Here is a 25,658-nt window from a genome sequence, read left to right on the forward strand (position 1 = left end):
ACCTGCTGTGTGTTTCCTGCATTTCCTGTTTTCATTTCAGGAAGTAGAACTGGAACAGCAGGGCTGGTCTGAGACTGTGCACGGCCCACAGCCTGCTCCCGTTTTCACTTGTTCCTGGTCTTCTTGCACTTGAGTCATGCTGAGAAAATGTAGCACTGTCAGAGATTCCATTCTTGGAATCAATTATTAATTTAAGGTTCTATGACATCGAGTCCACACTATAAATGACACATTGTATGGGACAGTACAATGTGTCATTTATAGTGTGGACTCGATGTCATAGAATCATGAACATCTTTCAGCACAAAAAAAAGGTCATTTTGCCCATGGTGTTCATGCAGCTGAGAAGGAGCGATTGAGACTCATCTTGCATTCCAGCTCTTGTCCAAGTCTTATGGGCTACAGCACATCCAGTGCTTTTCCAAATGCATTTTAAATCTGGAATGGGTTTCTTCCTTAATCACTGCTTTAGGCAATGATTTCCAAATCCCTACCATCCTTCAGGTGAAATTTCTTTTCATTACTGCCCCTTCATTCTTCGACTCTGAAGTCATTCCGCGCTTTTTAAAAAGGATCATTCCATGGAAATGTTTAGTTAAATAAAATGTTTTAATAAAGTTAAAAAGGCTAAGTGAAATGTATTGCAGGTAATTTGGGATAGTGTATTCCAATGGCTGGAGAGTGGAGTGCTGCTAATTATAACAAAAAAATATTTTGTAAATTGAAGACACAGATCCCAAAGATGATATTATAGCAGGTTCATAAATCAAATGTTTGTTATTGAGGAATATCTGTGCTTTAAATCTGTCCCTGCATTGACTTCTCTGCAAAGGGAAATAGGTCGCTGGACCCTTAATAATGTTATAGACTTTGATTTAAATCTCCCTCAGCTTCTCTGAGTGAAAGGAAACAACCCCAGACTATTCAATCTTTCCTCGTAATTGAAAAGTGTCATCTCTGGCATTACCTTGGTAAATCTTATTTGAATTACCTCAAGAACTCTAGAACTGCTGTAATGTGGTGATCAGGACTGAACATGGATATCCCGTAGCTGTGGCCTACCCAGGGTTTTATACAGTTCCAGCATGATCCACTTGCTCTAATGTTGCCTTGGCCAATAAAGAAAAGCATTTCACGTTCATCTCAAGCACCCAATCCACCTGCCCTGCCACTTCAGGGATTTGAGGGCATGCACTTGTTGGTCTCATCATTCTGTTACATTTATTGGTTTACCATTTATTTATCCCCTGTTCTGTTTCCTTTGGGTTTTTTTAATATTCCTATTCCTCCATTAACACCCAGGTGTGTGTGCGTGGGGAGGGGATGGGGGTTGTGTGGTGGGCATGGGTTGGGGGGGGAAACGGCCTGTTTTGTCTTGCACCTTTTTAAAAAAAATTTCCATCATTTCTTACCTATTACTTTTACTGAGGTGTGGTATACTTTAAATAGTTGTGTTCGTGTATTGATACCTGCAAGTTTCAGTAATCTCATTTGGCATCTAATTTTCTCCCATTCATCTTCACCTGTCTAATTTAAATTAATTTTGATAATTGACTCGATGTTCATCACAAGTCTCATTGTCCCTGCTTTATTTAAGTATCCTGTAACTCTTCCACTGTGCTAGTTCTCATTGTTCTGAAAGTGATTTATTTCCTAAAAAAGATGGAATCTTTACTTTGACATTATCTACTTAGTCTCATCTTTGTGCCATTAATATTTCGTGCTGAACATTACAAATTTACAAACCTGTGTTAAAGTTGGGAACATTATTTTGCTTCCCCTATTTGTGCATTATTCCTTGCATATGTTCATTCTCAAATTCCTGTTTTTGCTTTGTTGTTACACTTGCATGCACAGCCACACTTGATTTTCTTGTCCTCTTCAAAAGCCTTGGCCCCTTTCACCACTGCACACTGTTCTTACAATAGGTAACAGCTTACACTGTTCATGACTGAACAGAGAATCGCCTGTGTCTGCAGTCTCTTCATTCTTTCAGTCTGGTTTTTTTTTCCTCAGCCTACTTTACTGTTTTCTTTAACACTACATATCTATTACCAAGTTTCTTTCTGCATTATGAACAATCTCTGTTGAATCTGTTCATTGCTTTAACCTCCTGATTAGACTTGCTGGCTTTCCTCCAAATATTTTTTTATACCCTGTAACATCAGTATCCCTATTTTCTTATTGCTGCGCTTGGTGGTCTTGTACCCGTTAGTACCATTCCACGTTCTGTCCTGCCACTTTAGGGATTCAAGGACATGCGCTTCAAGGTCTCATTATTCTCCTTCACTTATTGGTATCCTGCTATTTACTTATTCCCCACTTAAGCTCCAGTCCTAGATTTTTTGACTGATTTGTGTCAACCAAATTTATTACCTCCTGTTCAAATATTTACATTTTGATTTATCTGCCCTTAAGCAGTTTATTGTCTCAGCCATTACCTTTCACTTTAATTATTGATAACAACTTTCATAATTTCTTAGACCTATTACATTTAGGGTTGTCCTGTGTAAACACTGGATAGAAACCATATCTCAGGTATTCCACTATGCTAACTCATGTGTCTCTCTCATGCATTCAAATGCTTAAATTCATTTTTTAAAAATCAGAGTACTGTATACAGTATGCTCCTTTTTTAGGTTGAGAAACAGACTCATTGTGTCTTTGCATTATCTCGTTGGATCTCATTTCTTGCTCCAATTTTAATGGTCATATTTCCATATTTGTTTTATTTTCTTAAATGTGGCCCTGTCTTAGGAATCACTTCAAAATGAAAACTGTTTAATTCCTCTTGTGTGTTTTCCCCATTATACTTTATTCTTTGAAATGGATGTTTAGTGACAAGAATAAAAACAAAGTGCCAGAAACACTCAGCAGGTCAGGCAGCATCTTTGGAAAGAGAAACAGAGTTAAGCTGATGTTTCAAGTGGAGTTGGCATTCAGGTCAAGATAACATTTCAGGTTGGTGAGAGGAACTCTGCCTGATTGGAAGATCCAGCTTTTGTTGGCAAATGTTTCGTGGCACAGCTGACAAGTTGCTCTGGTCCTGGGCTTGTTCATAGTATCAGAAATGACTCTTTCTGTCCTGCTGAGCACTGGGATTGCATTCGGAAGCTTCCTTTAGACTTCAGTAGTCTGGAGATTTGGATGGTATAGACCTGAACCTGTGCTGTAGGGTGGAAAAAAATGTTGGGTTGAAAGTGAATGGTGTCATGTGACTCCAAGTCAATGTCACTCATGTTTAAAACTAAACTGCATTTTGCAAAATGACAAATGTTTTGCACTGTACCTTGTCTACTCAATAGTATCAGTCTGACTCCATTTGTATCAAATTACATTTGCCAGTTCTACAAGTCTATGTCCTGTGGTGTTTGGATTCTTCCAAACAAATTTTAGTATTCTGAAATGTCCATCTCCAGAATTATTTTAAATCCCAAAAGTGTTTCCATTATTACTTATTGAAGTTCATCAGTGAAGCGTTGATGATGTTAATTTAGGCCAACACGCTGCAAGACCAGGGGCGCAACAATGTGAGAAACAACAAAACACTTCCCCCATTTGGTGGGGGGGGGGGGGGGGCGCGGGGAAGGTAGGAGGAAATGTCACATCTAAAATGGAAAAAATACATTATGTGCACGTTCCCCATTTTCCTGTCTCCTTTTGGTGATTTTCTTAATTTTAATAATTATCTTGTATTTTCCATAATTTTCTAGGTGAAATTTGTTCTTGCTGTTTGAACTTGAATTTTTTCAGAATTATATTTTTTTTTCCAAGCATTTTTGTTATCAAACCCTGAGGAGTTAGTCATCTAAACATGAATAATATGATTAATGCACATCAGACCTCCTTCTAAGCAATGCTATTTTTAAGTGTCTATCAATAGTTGCCGTGTGGAAACCTTGCTGTGAAGGGGAAAAGAATATTGCTCCCTCCTAACTCATTTCCGAGGAAAATCCATCAGGTATAGATATGTCTTGACACTTATCTCATGATTTAATTCATCTAAATAGCTTATTTTCCCATTGAGACCAACTGCCTTGCACAGAGTAGATGTCACCAAGCCTCAAATGAATGTTCTTTGGAGCTTTCCAGTCTTTCAATTTGTTGAGCAGACAGGGGCTTAGAATGTCGATGAGTGGAAGGAAATCATTTTAAAATGTAGGAATTACAACTGCAAACTATATTTGCTTTTCTGCATGCAAGGAAAATAGAATTCTTGGATAATTCTTTTAAAATAATAGGTCAGATGGAGAGGGCAGTCTGGTTGTTCCCTTAAACTACTTTTCAACAACCTTTTCTAGTTAGGATCAAAGATCTTGTAGCAGCCAACTTGCCCACCATCTTAGTTAGATAATGGTGTGTTGATAATGTGTGGGAATACAGCCAGTAGGGGGTGCAAGTCACTCTGGCCCTTTATACATAACACAATGGAAAATGCAGAGCTCTGGCTATACCTACATGGGAAGCAGCAGTTAATGCTGTTGCCTGACAGCTCCAGGGATTCTGGTTCTATCTTGTCTTTGGGTATTGTCTGTGTAGGGTTTCCACCAGGTGCTTGGGTTTCCCATATCCCAAAGATATGCTGGTAGGTTAACTGGTGACTGTAAATCACACATTAATGTAGCAAATGAAATCAAAGGGGAGTTGATGGGCATGTGAGGGGGATAGGCTAGCAGGGGTGCGGGGATGTTGTTGTGGGGGAGGGAAATGGGACATAAAATTGTTCAACTAGGAGCCAACATGACTCAATCGGCTGAATGGTCTCCTCCTGTCTTATAAAACGTACAATGATGTGCTGACTACAACAAACATGTCATTGTCAGAATTCCAACATCTTTTGCAACCCCTTTACAAGTATTCCACAGTTGGTGAAGAAATTATAACTTCTATTTTAATTTCAATAATAGAATAAGGTGATTATTTTCAAATAGCTATTTGTACTTGTTAGTGAAACAGAAAAGACACTTTCTTATGCAAGGCCACTCTACGTAGACTATGCGTGTCTGATTTCAGTCAGTGAGGTTGATTTGATGCTAATGAAGAAAACTCAGCAGGATATTTTGGAGTTTTAATTAAAATAGTTGAATTTAAGAAAAAAATAATCTAAGAATGATCTTACTGTAGAAGTTCTTACTTTTGGAACAGATGATTACTTTGAGAATTTGTAGGTGGCTTGCAGCAGAGATAGGAGAAAGAATGAAAGGTAATTCACTTTTCAAGATGTGAACAAAAACTACACCCTTCTGGAATTGAAAAACTATTATTTTTACTTGGTGCAATTTAATTAAAACTCATATCAGTAATAATATTATGTTTACATTGTTGTGCTTCCAAAAATTAATTCGTGAAATAGGTGCATTTCCTCAATTTTTTTTTAAACCATGTTTGCTTTGCAAGGAACTTTTGGTGAAAAAAATGTCTTTATTTAGCAAACCAAAGCTGGTGTACAGCTCAGTGTTTAGTCCTCTGAATTTTCTGAGCTATTTTAATTTTGAACTAAGGTAGTCAGAGTGGTATAGCATGCAAGTACAGAATTTCATTAAATGGTTATATATGCTATTAACTTGTATATGCCTTATTTAAAATAAAATTTTTAGCCGCATTCATTGCCTATCTCAAAATCCTTTTTATTATTGCTGCAATTTTTTTTACCACAATCTTGTGTCATCTTTACATATTGTAGATTTCAATGTCCTCATCTCTCATTCAATTTTGCCTTGTCAGTTCTTCCATTCTAGTCAGAGAGCCACAGAAAATATTTGACAGAACAACTCCATATACCAGTTCTTTTCCTAGTAACTGAAAATTAAAATATTTAAAATATAATTTTAAACAGAGATATTTAACTAAAAGTTAAACATTTCAGATTAGATGCTTCAACTGTTTGTAATATCTTCATGGGTTTCTTCTCATTGGACTATTTAGCCTTTCTCAAAAGCCCAGCCCTCCAGTTGATGAGCTTAATTTGCACCACATGCTCAAAGTTTTCAATCAGTTTTCTAACAATGCTTTCCATCAAAAGGAGTGGAAGAACAGGTTTCTCCAGTCTGTGAGTCATTGAGAATTGGTTTGCTTGTTCTATATAAAAAAATCTTTGAAAGGCATTGGAAGTTGAATTGCCAAAGCTCTTCCTTCAGGCAAGACTGGAATTTACCTTATGGACAGGAAAGCTTGTGAATCATTTGTAACTGTGGGTTCTTTGACTGTTAGAAAAGGAAATAGAGACTGTTGATGGAAAGTTGATTTGTTTATTGCTGTTGAAAATTCATTCAACAACATTCCTGAGCTATTTTTTTAAAGAAGATTAAGATGTAAATGTGGCATGTTGAATTCAATGGGTTGCCATGTGTGTGAAAATGGATGTTTCTCAGAGTGGAAAGTGGAATGCCTTGACATCTGGGTTGTTTCGTGCCACTGCAGGAATTTGACTAGTAATTCATGACAAGAAATTACATTTGTGTGCATTATCCATTTTCTGGATTGGTCAAGCTTGTTTGGAACATTAGAAGCAGAAGGCTGATGGCGGGGTTCTGCAGTGTCTGTATCTGTGGACTCTCAGCACTGCAATTTAAAGTGGGCCTTGCTCTGAGTAGGTCAGCCCACCACCAAGAACCCCCACCTGTGCTGGGCCCTCATTAGTTTATTACTTAACCCTCCCCTTCTCGTTAGTGCCCCCTTCAAACACACAATGTTATACTATCCTTCAACCTGCCATACCCACTTTTCTTTTTAATTTCCCCTCCCAATAATGCCCAACCATTGGACCCAACCCCACCTGATTCACTCTCCCCAACTAACTCGCTCAACGATTCAGGAATAGCTTCTTCTCCTCCACCATCAGATTTCTGAATGATCCATGAATGCTACCTCGTTATTCCTTTTCTTTTGCACTAATTACTTTTGTAATTTATAGACTTTTATGTCTTTGTACTGTACTGCTGCCGACAACAACAAATTTCACGTCGTTGATAATAAATCTGATTCTGAACTGCTGGTTACAGGTCCCTAGCTCACCATTTGCACTTACCTGACCACCATTCATTAACCCCATGGCCTCTGGTCACCAGTATTTCTTCCTCTTCCCTTTTTTAGTCTCCTGAACCCAGATTTAACCATTTCCATTCACGTCGGATGCACTGGCACAGCTGGTCAAGGAGAAGCATTATCCTTGTCAACTATTTATAAATATAAGTTTATCTTCAAGATATAAGTGCTTCATGTAGTATGACTGGTTCATTATGTAATTGAGAGTTATTACCTTCAATAAAGGAACCCTCTGTATTGGCATTGGTCTTAGGATGTCGGTGCTTGGGGGGGAAATAGCAGGGCAGTAACCTAGAATGAGGAAAATAAAGAATGGCGTTTGAAAATAGAAAAGTAGCACGACTGGAAATCTGAAATAAAATCAAAATATGCTGGAAACACTCAGCAGGTCAGACAGCATCTGTGGAAAGAGAAGCAGGATCTTTCAGGTCTGAAATCCTTCATAAAAGAATGGGGTTCTCTCAGTTGACTGGTTATTAAAGGCAAGTAGTGGATATGGTGGATGCATAGTGAGCTGGAGAGACATTTGTGGTGATTAGGATTGAATAAGGCATGAGTGCAAATGCTACAGGTGGCAAATGTCGAGGTCCCATTTAAGGACACTGAAACGCAACAAGGAAGGTGATATTGTTGCTGGTGGTAGGGCTGGAGACATACGAGACATTGCTAAGTGTCCAAGATTTACAAATGTGGAGCATGCAGCCAGGGTCAAGCGGAAATGCTTGATGAAGATGTGGTCAGGCTAAAGACAGTGGCAGAAAGGTGCAATTTACAGACCTTTTTAGATTGGGCATTAGAGGGTGTGGGATTGACTGATGAGCTAACTTGGGTAAAACTACTTAAATCAGTGGACTTAACATTTATAGGAGTGCCTAGGATGGTCCCCAGTATAGAGAGTTCTTAAAAACATGAGGAAGTTTCACTCTGACACAATTCTGAGTAAGCAAGCCCGTTGAGGCGGTTGTGACGGTGTGGTCGTTGTCTTCGTGTCTGAGCCGTATAGATGTTACAAGTGGGAAACCAGCAGGTCACATCAGTGTAGATTATGGGAGCTGGTTAGCCTCTGTTCAGAGTGGCTGACTTTTTCATAAAGCATATGTTTCATAGACGTGTTTTTAAAAAAAAAAATTGTCATTAAAGGTGTTCCTGTATATATGTGTGTGTGTGTGTGTGTGTGTGTGTGTGTGTATATATATATATATATATATATATATATATATATATATAAAAACAGAAAATGCTGAAAGCTCTCTGCAAGTCAGGCAGAATCTGTAGGAAGAGAAATAGTTGATGTTTTGGGTCTGGGACCCTTCATCAATTCTTGTATAGTTGGTCACAATTTTATGGAACAGTCTCACTATGGTACCGTGCAACCAGATAATGGGGTGAGTGGGGACAGGAATGTTTAATGTCATGTAAATCTCGTCTGCATAATTCTGCAAATCACATCATGCAACCTATTAATAGTGCAGATTTTTGTTACTGTATGAAATGTAGATATTTCTGTCCTCTCAAGTGTTTTCTTTTAACCAGTGATTAAAGGCAAATATGGTTTCTTCAGTACTTATGATGCCCGCTTACTCAAACTTCCCGTGTGTATCTGGATAATTGAAGGGAAATGGATCACTTTACAATGAGAAACAAATAATTTCATGAAGTTGTGTGATTTCTTGATTTACAAAAGTTGCGTGCCTGGAAAATATGGTGTTGTGCAAAAGGTTGTAAATCGAAAGGCTTGGTGAAATGCATTGTGGGAATTTTGCCATAATGTATTCCTATGCCCATAGAACGGTGCATTTTTTTAATCATGAAAAATAGTTGTAATTTGAAGATGTATCAATGGAATTATCTTAAATTTGCTTCGAAGGTTCATAAGTCAAGGAATTGCTGTATAATTTTCTTACTGTATGCAGCAGCTGTAAAGTTTGTCATTTGGGATGTAGTGATTTTTATTTTGTAATTAACCTTTGTCTGTTTTTTTTGCAGTTTGTGTTTTGTACCTACAAGGTGTTGGGAACAAAGAATGGAGAGAGGTATGTGAGCAATAAGGCAGATTATAATACTTCTTGCAGCAACGTAATCATTAAGTGAAAATTGATTTACCGTAGTAAACAGATTGAGTCTTTAGGAATAATTCCTCAGTGGGCAGTATTGGCTTGCTTATCGCAGTTATATCAAATGTTTAAAAAATAGTTGATTTCTATTTCTGAATGGTTGAGAGAGGAGGAACATTTGCCATTCCCTTACCTCAATCCCACATATCTTTGGGGTGGGATTTCTGATATCTAATGATGTACCAATGAAATCAACCATATTTTCTGCTCTGCTGTCTGTCTGGGGTTAGATCTACAGTCTGCCATGTTTCACACAGTGTTTCAGGGTGGAGTGTTGTCTTCCTATTGGCCTCAATGGATCCAGTTTCTAGAACGCAAGACCTCTTTACTTGTATGGTCATGGGTTCAAATACATTCTGTATATCTGAGAAAAATGTAGGATGATATTGCATAATCTTTCTATGGGTGTTCTATATTTTTGGATGAGACAATAATTCAAGGTAAATAATCACTCAGCACTATTTGAGAAAGAAATGGAGCATTTATTCATGATGTCTTGGCCAACATTTATCTCTGGGCATTATCAGACAGCTAATTTGGGACTTCTTCATGCACATGATAACAGTGTCTATACAAGAAAGTCCTTTTGGTATTCATGATGTTGTGAAAGACACTGTATAAGCTCGATGCTCATGAAATTGGTGAAACTAGCACCAAAATTTACCCACAGCCTGATATTGAATTAATCACTAAGAATTTACACTAACTGTCTTTGTTTGCAGCTCTTTGAGATTGCAAAGATTGGGCCTATTTATTAGGTGTAAAGATGAAATTTAGCATGTTTTGAAAAGTTTTGTATATGTTTAATATTAACAAACATCTTTATCAATATATAACACTTCTGTAGATTTTAAAGTTTATCTTTGCATTATAAAATTGGATTACTGACAGGTGTTAGACTTGATACCCTCAAATATGTTGATTATTGCAATTTTGCATGTAGTGCTCATTATAAAAAGGAATATTTTTACAGCAAATCTTCTCTTGAAGATTGTTCTAAATTGTTGTAAATTGCACTGGATTGTGTTAGATTTGACATTTAGCAATATGCAAATGATCTTGAGAGAAACCAAAGAAAGCAAACACTTAACGTAATGGCCATAATTTCAGGTCCACAAAGCGGAAACTCTACCACTCCGGTTTATTCATATGTTACCCCTGAGGTAATACTTTGAAATCTCTGCTAAATTCCCAAACATCAGGCGTAACTTCAGGTTAAATTTTCAGTTTTCAATTAACCTTCACACCTTTTTAATTAGCATATTTGGTATTTAATGTATAATTTTATCTACGGCTGTAAAACCAAATTATACTTCAAGCAATTCTTGGAATGCAATTTTACCATTTCACAAAAGGGAAAAATATGGTTCCAATTTGGACATTTAAATTAGGTATGTGTTGCTTATTCATATTTATGCAGATTATACCATTTCATATTTGTAATGCATTTGCTATATTGAGCACGTGAGTAATTATTTTATGGCACCACTTATTTCACACATTTCTTTTTAACAGTATGGAAGAACAGAAGCTATTGATAATACTTTGAATCCAGACTTTGTGAGAAAATTCCTTCTAGATTACTTCTTTGAAGAGCGCCAGAATCTTCGATTTGATTTGTACGTACATATGTTTTGAAGATATGTAACCAGAAATTAATATTCATTTCACTGTTAGAAGTTTGACTGTTTTAACTTGTTTGAATTTGCAAATATGATGTAGTCACAGGTCAAAATTTGATGACTATCAGCATTTACATTTATGATGCAATTTTAGGAAATTTACTAGGCAGGAAAATCTTAATTTGCATATTTATTTTATTGAAATTTTGGTCTTCTAGTTTCTAGGTATTGCACTTAATGCGTATTGAAGCTTTTAACCTTGTTTCCTTTTGCTGTATTAAAAAAAGGAATTTATTTAATGAGCTTCACAGATATACATCTAAATTTAATTGAAAGTACATAAGTTGCATAATGTGTATTAAGTTGATTTGTTCAATTTGTGACTATCATTTAATTTCATTGGTTGCTTGCAATGCCAATCATTTCAAGGGAATCAAATTCAAATGTGTTTGCGTTAAAGCTGCTTCACATGTGACAACGTTAACTCTTTTGGAATGTATTACAAACGAAGAAGTCCTCCATTGTGTAGTGCCAACGTTATTGACATTTTTATCACCGACATCATTTTGTAGCAGGACTCTTTTGGTTTATTTTTAAGCAGATTTTAAAAGGGAGTCATCCATTCAGCAATTTGCATCTGACTCTTTCCTCACATCCTTCGATACATCATAAATATGTTTCATTCTTGGATTTGTAATCCAAGCTTCACATGAATTGGTGTTTAAGGATTGACTTCAAAAGGACATAGGTTGGTGGGAGAAATGGATGTTGGATGGATGAAATTTAAGTAAAAAGTGATACTCTTATGGAAAGATTGAAGATGGGGGATATAAAGGCTGCAAATCTGAAGTGGTTTCAAGCACAGGCAGGATGGGTAGATATTACATAAACATTTCAAGCTCGCAGAGTGGTTTGAGAAAGCTTCTTATTCCAAAAACAGAGGCACAGCTGGTAGAGCTGCTGTCTGACAGCTCTGGTTACCCAGGTTCATTTCTCAGCTCTGGTGTCTGTGTGGAGTTTGCACATTCTCCCTGTGGCTGTGTGTGCTTCCTCCTCCCACATTCCAAGGACGTGCGTATTGGTAGGTTAAATGGCTGATGTAAATTGCCCCTGGTCTGTAGGCAAATGGGAGAATCTGGGAAGAATTGATGAGAATATGGGGAGAATAAAATAAATGTATATAGGTCCTTGATAGTCAGTGTGGACTCGGTGTGCTGAAGGGCCTGTTTTCATACCATGTGACTCTACATATGGGATCCTGGCAAATAGGAAAGCGCAAACCACTTTGAGGAGAGATGTGCTGAAGGTTAAAATAGTGTGGGGACTAGCTAAGTAGATGGAAGCTGATCCTGTTGGTCGATGAGTCGAGAGGTCGAGGATACAGAATAAAGCTGAATGGTAAAGGAACCCAAGGTAACGTGAAGGAAAACTTTTTTGTGCACTTCCATAGTTAGTATCTGGATTGAAATATCAGACGGAATGGTGGAGGCTGATGCTGTCGTGGCTTTCAAATGGGAATTCGATAAGCACAGTAAAGAAACAAAATTGCAGGGCTGTGTGGAAAAGAGAGTGATTGGAACAAGCTGCATTGCTCTTGCTGATGCTGTCACCAACTCAAACGGACGTTCATTCCCGATGTGCTGCTCTAACTTTCTGATTTTGTAACAACATTCTAATTTGAGTCAATACAATCCCTAGTTTGTGTAATCTCTTCTTGTAATTTAACTCCTAAGAACTTGCACTCCCTCCCATTGTATCCTTCCTAAGGGTCTGCTGTCTGGAACTGTTCCAGGGCTTTGTTTAGCTTTTCATTTTTATTCAATTTTTTAAAAATTCCATTTTTTGTGTCATTCTCTAGAAATAAAAGTGTATTCTATTTGTCATATTAATAGTTTTCTTAACCTGTCCATTTAGTTTAACAAACTAAATATGTAGATCCCCTGGCGCTTTAAAATTGCTTGCAGTGAAGTCCACGGATTTGTCATGGATTAGCTCTATGTATTACTACCTGTTCATAATTTAATACTTCCATCTACATGGCTTGCATTGCCTTGCAGCGGATGTATTTTGCAGTCTCAAGTCTTAGCAAGTAATCCTTCACAAATTATTGTGAAGAGCATCCTTGGGACATTCTTTTGAAGTGTTAATAGTTTGCAGAAAAGCATAGAAGCCATTTGCACACAGCTAGATTCTAACAAACAGCAAACAAGATAAATGACCAAAGGATCTGTTTTTATTTGTGATGTTATTTGAGCGACAAATAGTGCCAAGGATGTCGGACAGATATCTTCCAGTTATGGTGTTGATTTTTTTTTTGCATCAGATTGAACAAGTAGATGTTGCCCAAGTTTAACATTTCATCCAGAGGATGAAAGTGCACACAAGTTCTTTACCAGATCTGCAGTTAGCTTTGAACCCTTGGCCTTCCAACTCATTAGGCAAGAGCACATCCAGTGAGCAAAAATGGCACTTTAACACGAGGAGAGCAGAACACTAATATTGGATTTGGATTAGATTTCTGATTGATCTATTTTTAAAACAGAGCAGTATTTTGATCTGAATTGCACATTGCATTTGTTTAATTTTAGATATCCTCAAATACAATATAGTTTAAAAATAACTTTTGCTTATTTTTACACTTAGTTGTTTTTCTATTTTAGTGAAGATGTTATACTTTAGGAGATTCATTTTGTTTGTAAAAATGGGGTGGGCAAACATGAAAGAATTATTTCTGTGGGTATATTTATTCTATGCATGTATCCTACATAATTAGTGTGCTGTTGTCTTTTGTGGGAAGATAGATAAAGTAATATCACACCAATCATGAATATTCAAAACTAAGGCAATCTGGCATTGTCAGTAGAATAAAACTAATTTTCAGTTTGCAGGCCTTTGTGGTGCATTGAATTCGTACTCCTGATTATAAAGGACAACATTATTTTTTGAACTGTCTCCTATATAATTCTCTTGTGGGAAGAAAATCTTGTAGCAGGTGAACAATTGTATAAGGACAAAGGAATGTGACAATGATGGGACCCTGATATTTTCTTAATGATCAGTGAAATACATATCTGGTCGCTTGGTAATGTTTGTTGATTGTGACCAGTTTAAAAACACAGGCACCTTTTTAGAACAGCTTTGTGTGCCTGTTGAAATACTATTTTTAATTAATTATGTAATGTTTTAACTAATTATTTTTGCAGTTTTGATTGTTTTTCATTTTAATTCATTTCAACTGTTTTCAGGGACACCTCAAACACTTGAAGGTGTCTTTGATGTGAGCTGTAAAGGTCATCTGGGGATCGGACATCTAGTTCTGCTTGGAGACTTGGTTCCCTTTTAAATGTCCTTCTCCTCCAGTAGGGCCCATCACGTGACTGCTGCACTGAGAATGTACGTCCTTGGGGTTGGTGCAGGGCTTGAGTTTGGGCAAAGGGTTGGATTGTGCTCCATCCTTAGAATAAGGGAAAGGAGACTGGATGGATTGGAGTGAACACCAAGGAGAATATCTACGGATGCCTTGGACTCCTTAGCAAGGACCATTTTAGGGTAGGTCCCTTTTAACTAATGCAACTCTCCCTTTATGGCCAGTTTTAGTGTGATAGGGTCAGTCCAATCTTGGAACTCAAATGCACGTGCCCAGCGGTTTCCACATGTAAGATAGATCCACTGAGGACACGGAATAAATTTCAGCATCTCCTACAAAGCACTCGTGACAGTTGTGAAATAGATTTTTTGACGACCTGTGAAAATAAAAGAAAATGTAACTCGGATGAGAATATGGAGAAGGTATGCAACTCTCTCCATGAGACTAGGTGTAGTAATTGAGGCGTGTGAAGTTGTGCACCTCTACTATTCCAGGTGGACTTTCATGAAGGCTTCTTTGAAAGGGGATGTGAAGTGGGCTAAAAGGTGAGTTCGGCAGCTTCCCTTGAGGAGGTAGGCACTATGTTGGGCCAATGCATACAATGGTTGCCTGCCCAAGAGATTGAAGAGAGGTCAAGTGGTATGGAGTTGAGAGTTATAGTGATTTATGAGAGGTGATATTTCCAGAAGGGGGGTAGTAGTGTGAGTTGATGACATCAGTGAAGAATGTATCTCTCGACAAAAAGAAAATATGAAGAATATTTCTCAAAAACAATAGGTTTGAGTGGTTGACTTTTCATGTCTCTAACTACTGTGCAGGTATTTGGAAGGTAGAAAATGTAATCCCACAATTTAAGAAAGGAGGGAGAGAGAAAATGGTGAACTACATACCAATTAGCTTGATATCAATAGTCGGGGAAATACTGGAACCTAGTAAGTAAGGAAGTGATAACAGGGCACTTAGAGAATAATAGGATTGGGCAGAGCCAGCATGGGTTTTTGAAAGGGAAATCCTGTTCAACAGATCTACAACAATTGAAGATCTTCCAAAAGTCCATTAAAGTGTCACATAAGACATTAATAGACCAAAGTAGAACACAGGATTTGGGTTAATATAATGGCATAGCCTACAGATTGGTAAAGGCTTGAAAAGAGAGTCAGAATAAATGGGTTGTTTTTGGATTGAAGGTGCTGTGATTAGTGGGGTGCAGCAGGGATCAGTGCTGGGGTTCCATGTGTACTGTATGGCAATTTATATTTGATACAAAGCTGGCTGACATTGTGCATTGTTGGTAGGTTGTAGTGGGGCATCAGGGGAATGTAGATGGGCTAAATGATGGGCAAGGACACAGCAGATAGAGTGTAATGGTGAAAAATGTAAAGTATCTACTTCAGTTGAGTAATGAAAGATGTTGGTGTTCAGAAGGAATTGGGTGTCCTTGTACATAAATCTCTGAAAGTTAACGTGTAAGTATAATGAGCAATTTGGGAAGATAATGTCACTGGCTTTTATTGTAAGGAAATTTGAGTAATAAGGTCAACAAACTGAAATTATATAGGCCCCTTGTGAGACCGTATATATCGAATATTGTGCACAGGTCTAGTCTTCCTACCTAAGGAAGGATATACTTGCATCAGAGAGAGTGCAGCAAAGGTTCACCAGATTGATCCTTGGGATGAGGAGATTGACTTGTGAGGATTGATTAAGCAGGCTGGTGTTATGTTCACCAGAGATTAGAAGGATGAGAAGTAATTTCAATGTATCATACAAAATTCTTACAGGAGAGGTGCAGCTTTCAAAATAACAATCTTGGGAAAGAGTGTGATGTTCACAAGTCTTCTGTTATCAAGTGGATTGAGCTGGATGCTTTGAAGGAAGAATGTGGTTGAGTTATGAGTATGGGGATAATGCAGAGAGAGAAGGGGCAGAGGTGATTACTTTCTAACTTCAAAAGGGAGAGTTGGGAAAGCGAAAAGGTTCTTTGTTTATGGGAAGCCAGGATGCAAGGCACAGTGAGAGCACAGGCTGCAAGTTGAGAAGCCTTGAGAAGGACTCCAAGTACAAAACATACCGAAAACAATGTATAGACCTAACTACTTCAGTAATTTATGCAACACGAAATGCTGGAGGAACTCAGCAGGTCAGACCGCATCTATGGAGGGAAATAAATAGTCGACGTTTCAGGTTGAATCCTAATGAAGGGTCTTGACCCAAAATGTCAACTGCTTATTTCCCTCCATAGATGCTACCTGACCTGCTGAGTTCCTCCAGCGTTTTGCGTGTGTTGCTCCAGATTCCAGCATCTGCAGAATCTCTTGTGTTGCAGTAATTAATGTGTTATTGCTCAATGTTACAGATAGGTTGGGAAAATATGTTGCACAAGTATTTTGTAGTTATGCATTATTATTGATGAAGAATTATTCACACACAACTTGTTTGCAGAACTCATTTGTTGAAATTATGAAGAGCCGGAATGGATACTTCAGAGGTACTGCTTAGGTTATTGGAGTTTGTGAGAGGACAAAAATGAGTAAATTTATATTTGGTTAAAATGAAGAACTGTATGTGTATGTCTGTAATTAGTTAATAGTATAATTTCACAAGTGACTAGAGAACTACTTTATGAATATATTTGGTTGCTTGCGTGCATTTGTTATTTTTGTTAACGGGAAGTAGTAGAGTATGTATGAATGCCAATGCTGTTGATGCCTTTTTAATAAAGAATGTTTCATTGGAGGCTCTATCCTTGTTACTTGGCTTAGTGCACAGAAAAGCAAGAAGAGCCTTCTGACACTATGACAATGTCTGTTTAATGTTCTGCTAATTCCAGAATAGACATCAGAAGAAGCTATTTTTAAATTATGCACATAAATTATTAATATAGTGAGTAAAGGATGCTTAATATACTTTAATGTCTGGCAATGAGTTTAATTCTTGCATGTAAGCAAAATAACAAAGCCTTGACCAGTAATGTGAATGGAACTTGTAATCAACACTGCTCAGCTGAGCATCTTATTTATGTCCTTTGTTATGTTTGTGTATTTATTACTTACAGTAAACATTGAGTTGTAATGGGGATTGTGGTCATGCACACTCCAGAGACCTTTCTTAGGTCCTCATCAATGCTGTTTCCACTGGCAAGGTCATGCTTCATAAAACATTTTGGTTGTTGGCTTGCAGCTTATAATTTTGTTGTGCCTGAGAGCCAAGATGTTCCTTGTCGTGCTGTGTTTCTAAGGAGAGAGTGCAGGAAAATGGCAGGGAGACTGTGGAGTGGACCAGGCCTGGGAGTTGCAGAGGGGAGGATGTTGGGTTTTTGAATCAGGGTATGGTGGGAGACTGGATCGGGGCCTGTGGGGGGAGAGGTATCGCAAGATCTGGACTTGGTGGTTGATGTGGACAGTGGCCTGAGGTCGAGGAATGTCAGGGGAGGGGGTGTTGCAGGGTCAGGTGATTGGAGCTGAGAGTTCTAGAGATAAATGGATTGGGCTGTTTGGTGAGGTTCATGAACAGAGCAATTGAAGCTCAGAACAGTGGTGTTTGGGGCTACAGCAGTGCTTGTAAGTAAATAAATTTTAAGGGGACCCACTTGAATTAGTTTCCTGAAGCTATATTAAGGTCTGATTACTGAGCAACCCCCCTTCTGCCCCACTTTCAAATTCCACTGCTGCAGGGATTGCAGCACGACTGAAACCTGTGTGTATGTGTGTGCTCAAACATTAGTGCTTCTCACAACTACGTGAACTCTTTTCCCACTCAAACCATTACTCCCTCACCCTGGTTACTCCTCTCCCGCTGGTATATTTGTTAACTCCAGGGGAGACTGATGTGAGCAGATGTGCTGGATGAGGGGCTCAGCTGTTCACCATCACATCTGGCTAGGTTTCATAAAGCATTGTTGGACTTTCAGGTTCAAGTTTATTGTTGTCATAGGCATACATGTACAGAGTATAGTGCCATGAAAATTAGCTTTTTGCAGCACAGTATGTTACAAACATGCCAAACATATGCTTAAATTAACGATGTATATATGACATGAGCATGTGTAAAATCAAATAAAAAGATTTCTCTAATTTTACAAAACTCTTCACTATTGTCTGGGATTATCAACAAATACAAGTATAATCCCTGGCTTTTTTTTCTACTGCAAATTGTTTCCATGATTGAGACTGGTCAGTCCACTGCCTGCCTGCCCCAAGCCAACCAAACCAAGGGTGCTAATGTTTTTCTTGACCTGCTGCTGAGCACTTGTTTCCCTCTTATACCCTCTGTGCTTTCTCCAGACCATCTCGGCCATGAAACCCATCTCCCTGTTTCCTCCATCCCGTTCCCACAAATTGTTTGACCGTCTCCCATATTTACTGATATCATTAATGGTCCCATCTGCTCAAATACTTTCTTCCTGTCCTTCAAACCTCTTCAACAAAAAAACAATCTTCAGGACCCTATTTACTCCATCTGCTACCCCTATTCCTTTACCAATGTCTTTAAACATTTTGTTGCCTTCCAAATTCATGTCTAGCTTACTTTAAAACTCCTTGTTTTAATCCCTTTACTGCTGCTACAGTATCGGAACAACAGCTCTGATCAAAATCATTAACAAAATACTAAGTGATTGTATCAAATTAATCTCTCCTTGTGTTTGCTGATCAGTCTTAAGCCTTTGATAATGATTGACGATGCCAATCTCCTTCCAAGTGCATCTGCTGTCGTCCAGTTAGGTAGGACTGTACTCAACTTGTTTCTTTCTTATCTGCCTGGAGAATCACTGGGAATGGTTTCCTTTTCACTAATTGACATTTTTAATCTCTGGGGCACATCATGGATCTTTCCATGGCCCTCTCTTACTTTTTATCTACATTCTGTATCTTGGTATTATCTGAAAACACAGCATCATTTTGCACCTACATGCTAAAGAAGTCCAGCTTCACTCCATACCACCTCCCTTGATCCCTATGCTGTCAAATTGCTAGACTGTTCAACACAGAATAGCAAATGAGAAGAGATTTCCTTCAAATAAGTTTTGGATGGGCACTATCCCTGTTGCCACTTTCAGTCAGGTGCTGTTCTGATGTCGGTGGCATTCATTCTAACCACTCCACTGGAATTCAGCTTGCTTGTTCATTGTTACTTCAATGTAATGAGGTCCAGGTTGAGCCTCAGTTGAACACCCGTGCGAAGGATTTTGGGGAGTGTATGGAATTTGACAGCACTCTAACATCTTCAACACATTTGCTGATGAGTGAGTATGGGATGGTGGAGTGGTAATTGGCTAGCATGAATTTGTTCGCTTTTTTGGACAGAAAATACCTCTGCAGTTTTACACTTTGCTTGGTAGATGCTGGTGTTCAGCACTGGCTCTAATGCTTAATTTGGGTTCCACCAGGACTACTCTGCTTTGGTCAAAGTAGAGATGAAAAAGCTGAATTCCGAAGATGAAGTGAGGGTGACTGTCTTGATGTCAATGCAACGATTGGTTGTGTACGATACCAAAGAGCTCTTAATAAAATGTGTATTCGTTTATTATTGTCACTTGTACAGAGGTACAGTGAAAAGCTTGTCTTACAAACCGATCGTACAGGTCAGTTCATTACACAGTGCAGTTACATTGAGTTAGTACAAAGTGCATTGATGTAGTACAGGTAAAATCAGTAACAGTACAGATTAAAGTGTTACAGCTACAGAGAAAATGCAGTGCAATAAGGTGCAAGGTCACAACAAGGTAGATGGTGAGGTCACAGTCCATCTCATTGTATAAAGGAACCGTTCAATAGTCTTCTCACAGTGGGGTAGAAGCTGTCCTTAAGTCTGGTGGTACATGCCCTCAGGCACCTGTATCTTCTACCCGATGGAAGAGGAGAGAAGAGAGAATGTCCTGGGTGGGTGGGGTCTTTGATTATGCTGGCTGCTACACCAAGATGAGAGGTAAAGACAGAGTCCAAGGAGGAGAGGCTGGTGTCCGTGATGCGCTGGGCTGTGTCCACAACTGTCTGCAGTTTCTCGCGGTCCTGGGCAGAGCAGTTGCTGTACCAAGCTGTGGGGAAAAAAAAATTCTGCTGGCTGAAATCATACCCAGCTCAAAGGAAGATTGTTTTGAGCCCAGAAAATTGTTCCAACTAGTTTTCAAGGAATTAAGGATTTCTTGATGAATGCAACGTATTCATTTCCATTTGTAACTCCTGATGTGGAATAATACACAACGATGTTTAGACTTGGTATTGACAAATAACATTTGAGCCACACATGCCAGGTGTCTTTAATACTTGGTGTCATTGCTATCACCTAATTACTCCACCATCAATAACATAGTTATACAGAAACTTAACTGAACCAGCCAAACAAATACTGTGGTTACAAATGTAGGTCAGAGTCTGGATATCCTGCAGGATGGTTCTCCTCCTGACTTCCCAAAGCCTTTCCAAAGTTTGAAAGGTACAGCAGCAAAACAATGATGGAATGCCCTCCCCTGGATGAGTACACCTCCAAGTTTGTAAAGTTGGGCAACGTGGAAAGAAAAGCTTCCTGCTTGATTGGAATTGCTACCCAGCTGCCATCCTAAATGTCAACATAATGTGGCTAGGGTGTATGGAGTGATATCCCCAAGATTTCTTCACCATCATCTTGCCTGGAAGAACAAGAGCAGCAAAATGCACACCATTTTGACTTGGAAATATGTGGCCATTCCTTGAACAAAAGGGCCAAAATTCTGGAACTAAGTACGTAATAGTGGGAGCACCATTACCATAAGGACTGCAGTGGCCCAAGAATACAACTCGTCATCACTTTCTTGGTTGGGTTAGTGGTTAAATGCTCACGTTGTAAAGTCAACTGACATCCCATCTATGATTAAGGAAAGAAAAATAGCAGGGAAGTAGTTTTCAGATGGCACCAAATAATTGTGATCATAGTTCACACATTGTTTCCTGTTTCTGCCTTTGAAAGATCAATTAAAGCACCATATTTATCTCCTGGCATGTTCAGAGTGGGTGCTTTTGATACCAGAGGGTTCTTATCATGGACTCTGTTGTATTTTCTCCTGTGACTGGTGCCTGATCACTTTGTGATTGGTAGACCCAAGTTGCATTTATAGTGGGAATACTGCAACCAAAGGAAATTTGTGTTTTTAAAGATAATTCGATTGTCAGTGGATTTCTAGTTGACTACAGCCTGAAGAGATTCTGGAAAATCTTGGGATAGTGGGACATGATGATTTTAAGAAATAGTTGATCAGACTGCCAACTCTCAACATTAAGGTGTGAGTAGTGTTTTTGTAGCTGAAATCAGGAAAGCAACCTCAACCTTGGTACCATACATCAACAAAAGAATCAGTGCATGAAAGGGAACATTATTTTGTGGGAAATATTGGAGAGCAAGAGAGAAATGGGGAGGTAAAAAAACAAAATATAAATGCAGTTCAGAATGACATCAATAGTGAAACTCTGTTCCAAACTGTCAAACCTTAATTGGACTTAATACCACAGTTGTCAGGAGTAATTTAGTTTCAAGGACTATTTGAGATATGAGAACACCTGAAGGAAGGTACAGCTGTTATCTTTATATCCTTTTTATTGGTTTATTTCTTACACTATGGATATGAGGTGTAACTCACTGATATTTCATTTCTTTTGTTGTTTTCAGGTATGACGTTGATTCAAAGAGTTCAAACTTATCTGAACATGTAAGTTTACTGAACTGTTTAGTTTTGTTGGGTCAAGTCTTATGCCATAAGATGAAACAATTAAAGCAAAGGTTTGCATTGGCCAATAGCAGAAATTAGCTTGTAATTCTTGCATCAAGGGTTCGGAGTCACAACTCGTGCTGCTTTTTGTCTATTGTGTTTGAACTGATTATTATTGCCTTTTGAATTTGGACTGCATAAATACAATAAAAATGTTTTAAGTTTTGTCAAATTAGTAGCTGGGTCAATGGACAAATAATGGCCACACAAGTCAGTATTCATTTAGTTTTCTGCCAGCTTTTCAACAGGCATTGATTTTAAGGATTTGTAAAGCTAGTTAAGGTAGTCATTTATCACTAAGTGTCTCTATAAAAGTGTCAGTCTAAAATCTGTACAAGATAACTATTGAACTTCAGTAGCTTCCTAAGAGTATGACATCATGTCAGAACGTTACATCTGGAATTGTACTGTGGATATACAAGGACAAGGAGGGCATATAGCACTGCATGTTTCACAGTATTGTTGGATATCTGTGATAAGTTAGCAAACTGAGATGAAGACTTTGTTTAAAAGTAATCAAAAGTCATTGTCTACCCAATGATTACTGGTTGTTTAAATGGGTTGCGCCTGGAGTCTGGCAAGGAAATATCTTTTGATTTTTTTTTTTGCATATTCACATGGTGATATTATCTTCACCTCTGTCCTAAACTTACCTGATCCTGAAATTGTGAAGCCCGCCCCCCCCCCCCCCCCCCCCCGCCACAAAAATGTTCTAAACCCTTCAGTCAGGGGAAACATCCTCCCTGAATCCATCTGTCTAGCCCAGTCAGAATTTTTTTGAATTTCAATGATATTCTTCTAACCTGTCTGAATACAAATCTGAATCTCTCCTCGTATGACACTCATCACATCCCAGAAAATAGTCTGGTGTACCTTTTTGCAGCCTGCCCTCTCTGGCAAGTATATCCTTTCTTAGGTAAAGAGAACAGAACTTCAGATAATACTCCAGGTGTGGTCTTACCAAGGGCCTGTGCAATTGTACTAAGATATCATTGTTCCTGGCTCAAACCCTTTGCAGTGGAGGCTGTAATGCTTCAAGATTGGGTGTGCTCTTGGAATGGGAACCATCATACGGTGTTCTTGAAAGATTAAAAAAAGAAAGGAAATGGGAAGAGGAACATGAAGAACCCATTTTTTTTAAAAAAAGATGCCAGGCTCTGGATCTGAAAAATAAGAGTTGTGATGTAACAAGCCTGAGAGGACAATTCTGTGACAACTGGTATAATTTTTGCAACCTTAGGTAGGCTTGGCAGTGTATGAACTTTGTCGGTAAATATTGATTTGTTTATTTTTTAACCTCCTGCCTAGTTGATGAAGTATTTTGATTTATAATTGGAATTCACTAATTTACTATTAAATCTTCTAAAATGGAGCAGTTAGCTTGAGAGATCTTATCTGTATTTTCCATAAGTGTAAGATAACTGCCAAATGAATACAATTATTTGAAGAAAGATTTATTATATTTGTTTGTGCATATTTACTTTTTTATATTGCTAGCATTCATTTAGTTGCTTGACAGAATATTATGGTATGCAGTCAATATCTGCTTCACACCCCTAATTTTGGCCATTGCTACAAATTCAAATTGATGCAAACTGAAGTAAATTTTTAAAAAAATTGAATTTTGCCAAGCTTACTCAAGACTGTATGTTAGAAGGTTAGATGATGGGAAAGGAGGAACCAAATACAATGTTTTATTTTGGTTTACATTGGTTGTTAATTTATTTGGAGAATTTCTGGTGGCAGTTTATCACCAAGTGATGATGCCTGTTGATTAATACTAGTCATACAACACAGTAGACAGGCCCTTCAGCTCATAGTGTCCATTGCCAGCCATTGAGTATCTATCTGTACTGATTCCACATTGCAGTACTCAACCTATAGGCTTCTGTATCATGGCATTTCAAGTGCTCTTCTAGATGCTTAATGTTGGGAGAGTACCTGTCTCCGCCAATCCCTCAGAGTGTGTTCTAGATTTCTAAAACACTCTGCGTGGGGGAGGGAAAACATTATTCCTTAATTCCCCTCTATCTCCTACCACTAGCCTTAAATCTCTGCCCTCTGGATATAGACCCCACTGCTAGGGGGTAAAGTTTCTCACTATCCGAATGGCTGAAATGTTCCATCCCTAGCAATGTCCTGGTGATTCTCCTCTTTATTCTTTCCAGTGCAATCATGTTCTTCCTATAACGTGATGACAAGATGTTTCCTGCCTTTATTGACTTAACTTTCTGTGCTGCTGCTTTCAGGGATCCCTGGACATTGAGGTTCCTGTGTTCAGAATCAGATTTATTGTCACTGACTTGTATGATGTGAAATTTGTTGTTTTGCAGCAGCAGTACAGCACAAAGACATAAAAATTACAAAAATAAATCTTGCACAAAAAAGGAATGATGAGGTAGTGTTTGACCATTCAGAAATCTGATGGCAGAGGGGAAGAAGCTGTTTCTGAATCATTGAGTGTGGGTCAGGGTCTTTAGCACTTCCTGGAATTCCTGTGCCCCACTCCCTGAATTCTCCAACAAAGTTGTCCGCCATGTTTATCTCCCTATTCTTGGGTGAATAATATGGAAAAAAAACTACATCTGCCTTTTTACTTACAAAAATATTTTTATCATTGAGTAAGTATGATTTTAATGGGAACAGAAATATCATCTCCCTCTTTATTTATTTGCCCTTTCTTTACATCATAGAATCTGTGGATTTATTTAATGATTTTAGCACCTGTAAATTTGAATATATATTCCTTGTGTCTTCTCCCTTGTATTTTGGAACTGTCATTGCTGGTTTCAGGGGATTCAAGGTATCCCTCTGATCCATTCATCTCTACTGTCGCGTTCTGGAGGAGGAGCATTGCCAGGCAGTTGTGTTTGAACCATTCCTTGAGTGGTCATTCAGTAATCCATACAAGACCACTGGTTAGATTGCTCACTGTAAGCATTTTTAGTACTTAGTGATTCATTTAACGTGTTTAAATAATTTTCTGAATTGATTAAATCTGCATTTTGTGACAAATCTATGTTTGAATTTCTTAAAGGGATCTTTAATATCCCATTGTAACAGCAGTCAAAGAGTGGGGGGGGGGGGGGGAGAAGAAAATCTCTGCAGTGAATAATAACGGCAATTTCTGCATCTCTTGCCATCCTGGTGGTCAGTGTTGTGGTGAGAGATCAGGATGTGCTGAGCAAAATTCCAAGTACTTTTTTTCAATATTGGGGCATTTCTCTACAGAAAAAAAACTGAATTGATTTCACATTCTACAATTATAATTGATTGTTGTATCATGAATATTTTAAATTGCACTTGTTTTGAATTTTTTTAAATCAATTTTAGGACTTTCTGGGTCAAGCATTCTGCACGCTGGGAGAGATTGTGGGTTCACAGGGAAGCAGGCTGGAAAAACCTCTTGTGTAAGTAAAATTGTCTATATTGTGGAAGAAGGGTGCAGTTTATTTAGGAGGTCTTTAAGTTGTGCCCCATGTAATGACTGAATAGATGGTCAGCTTTGTTTACACATGATGTTGAAATACACAGGCCTAGAAATTCTTTCATAGTGGACAATATTTTTATCTGCTGCACAAAGGAATTTATCTTAAATGTGATCAGTAAGTGTGATTGGGTGTGCACAACCAATTCTGGAAGTTCCATTCGGGCCCAGCATTCTTTATCCGTGATTTCCACTCTCCAGATTGGGAGATTCTGATGGAATGACTATTATGTATAGTTGTGCTTGTAAGACCTATCCTAACCTGATCCTTGTGTGTGATTGACTG

At 38.3% G+C, this 25,658-nt stretch overlaps 1 protein-coding gene across 1 annotated transcript in view; it reads left to right on the forward strand.

Annotated features, from left to right (window-relative positions):
* The window catches only part of LOC127580303 (copine-8-like), a 249,658-nt gene that overhangs the window by 75,316 nt on the left and 148,684 nt on the right, over positions 1-25,658 (forward strand). Inside the window, 4 exon segments of the mRNA XM_052033590.1 lie at positions 9,031-9,077; positions 10,674-10,777; positions 21,786-21,825; positions 25,219-25,295. Coding sequence (XP_051889550.1) covers positions 9,031-9,077; positions 10,674-10,777; positions 21,786-21,825; positions 25,219-25,295 — 268 coding nt within the window.

This window comes from Pristis pectinata, chromosome 19 (genome assembly GCF_009764475.1).
Source record: "Pristis pectinata isolate sPriPec2 chromosome 19, sPriPec2.1.pri, whole genome shotgun sequence".
Classification (NCBI taxonomy): Eukaryota; Metazoa; Chordata; class Chondrichthyes; order Rhinopristiformes; family Pristidae; genus Pristis; species Pristis pectinata.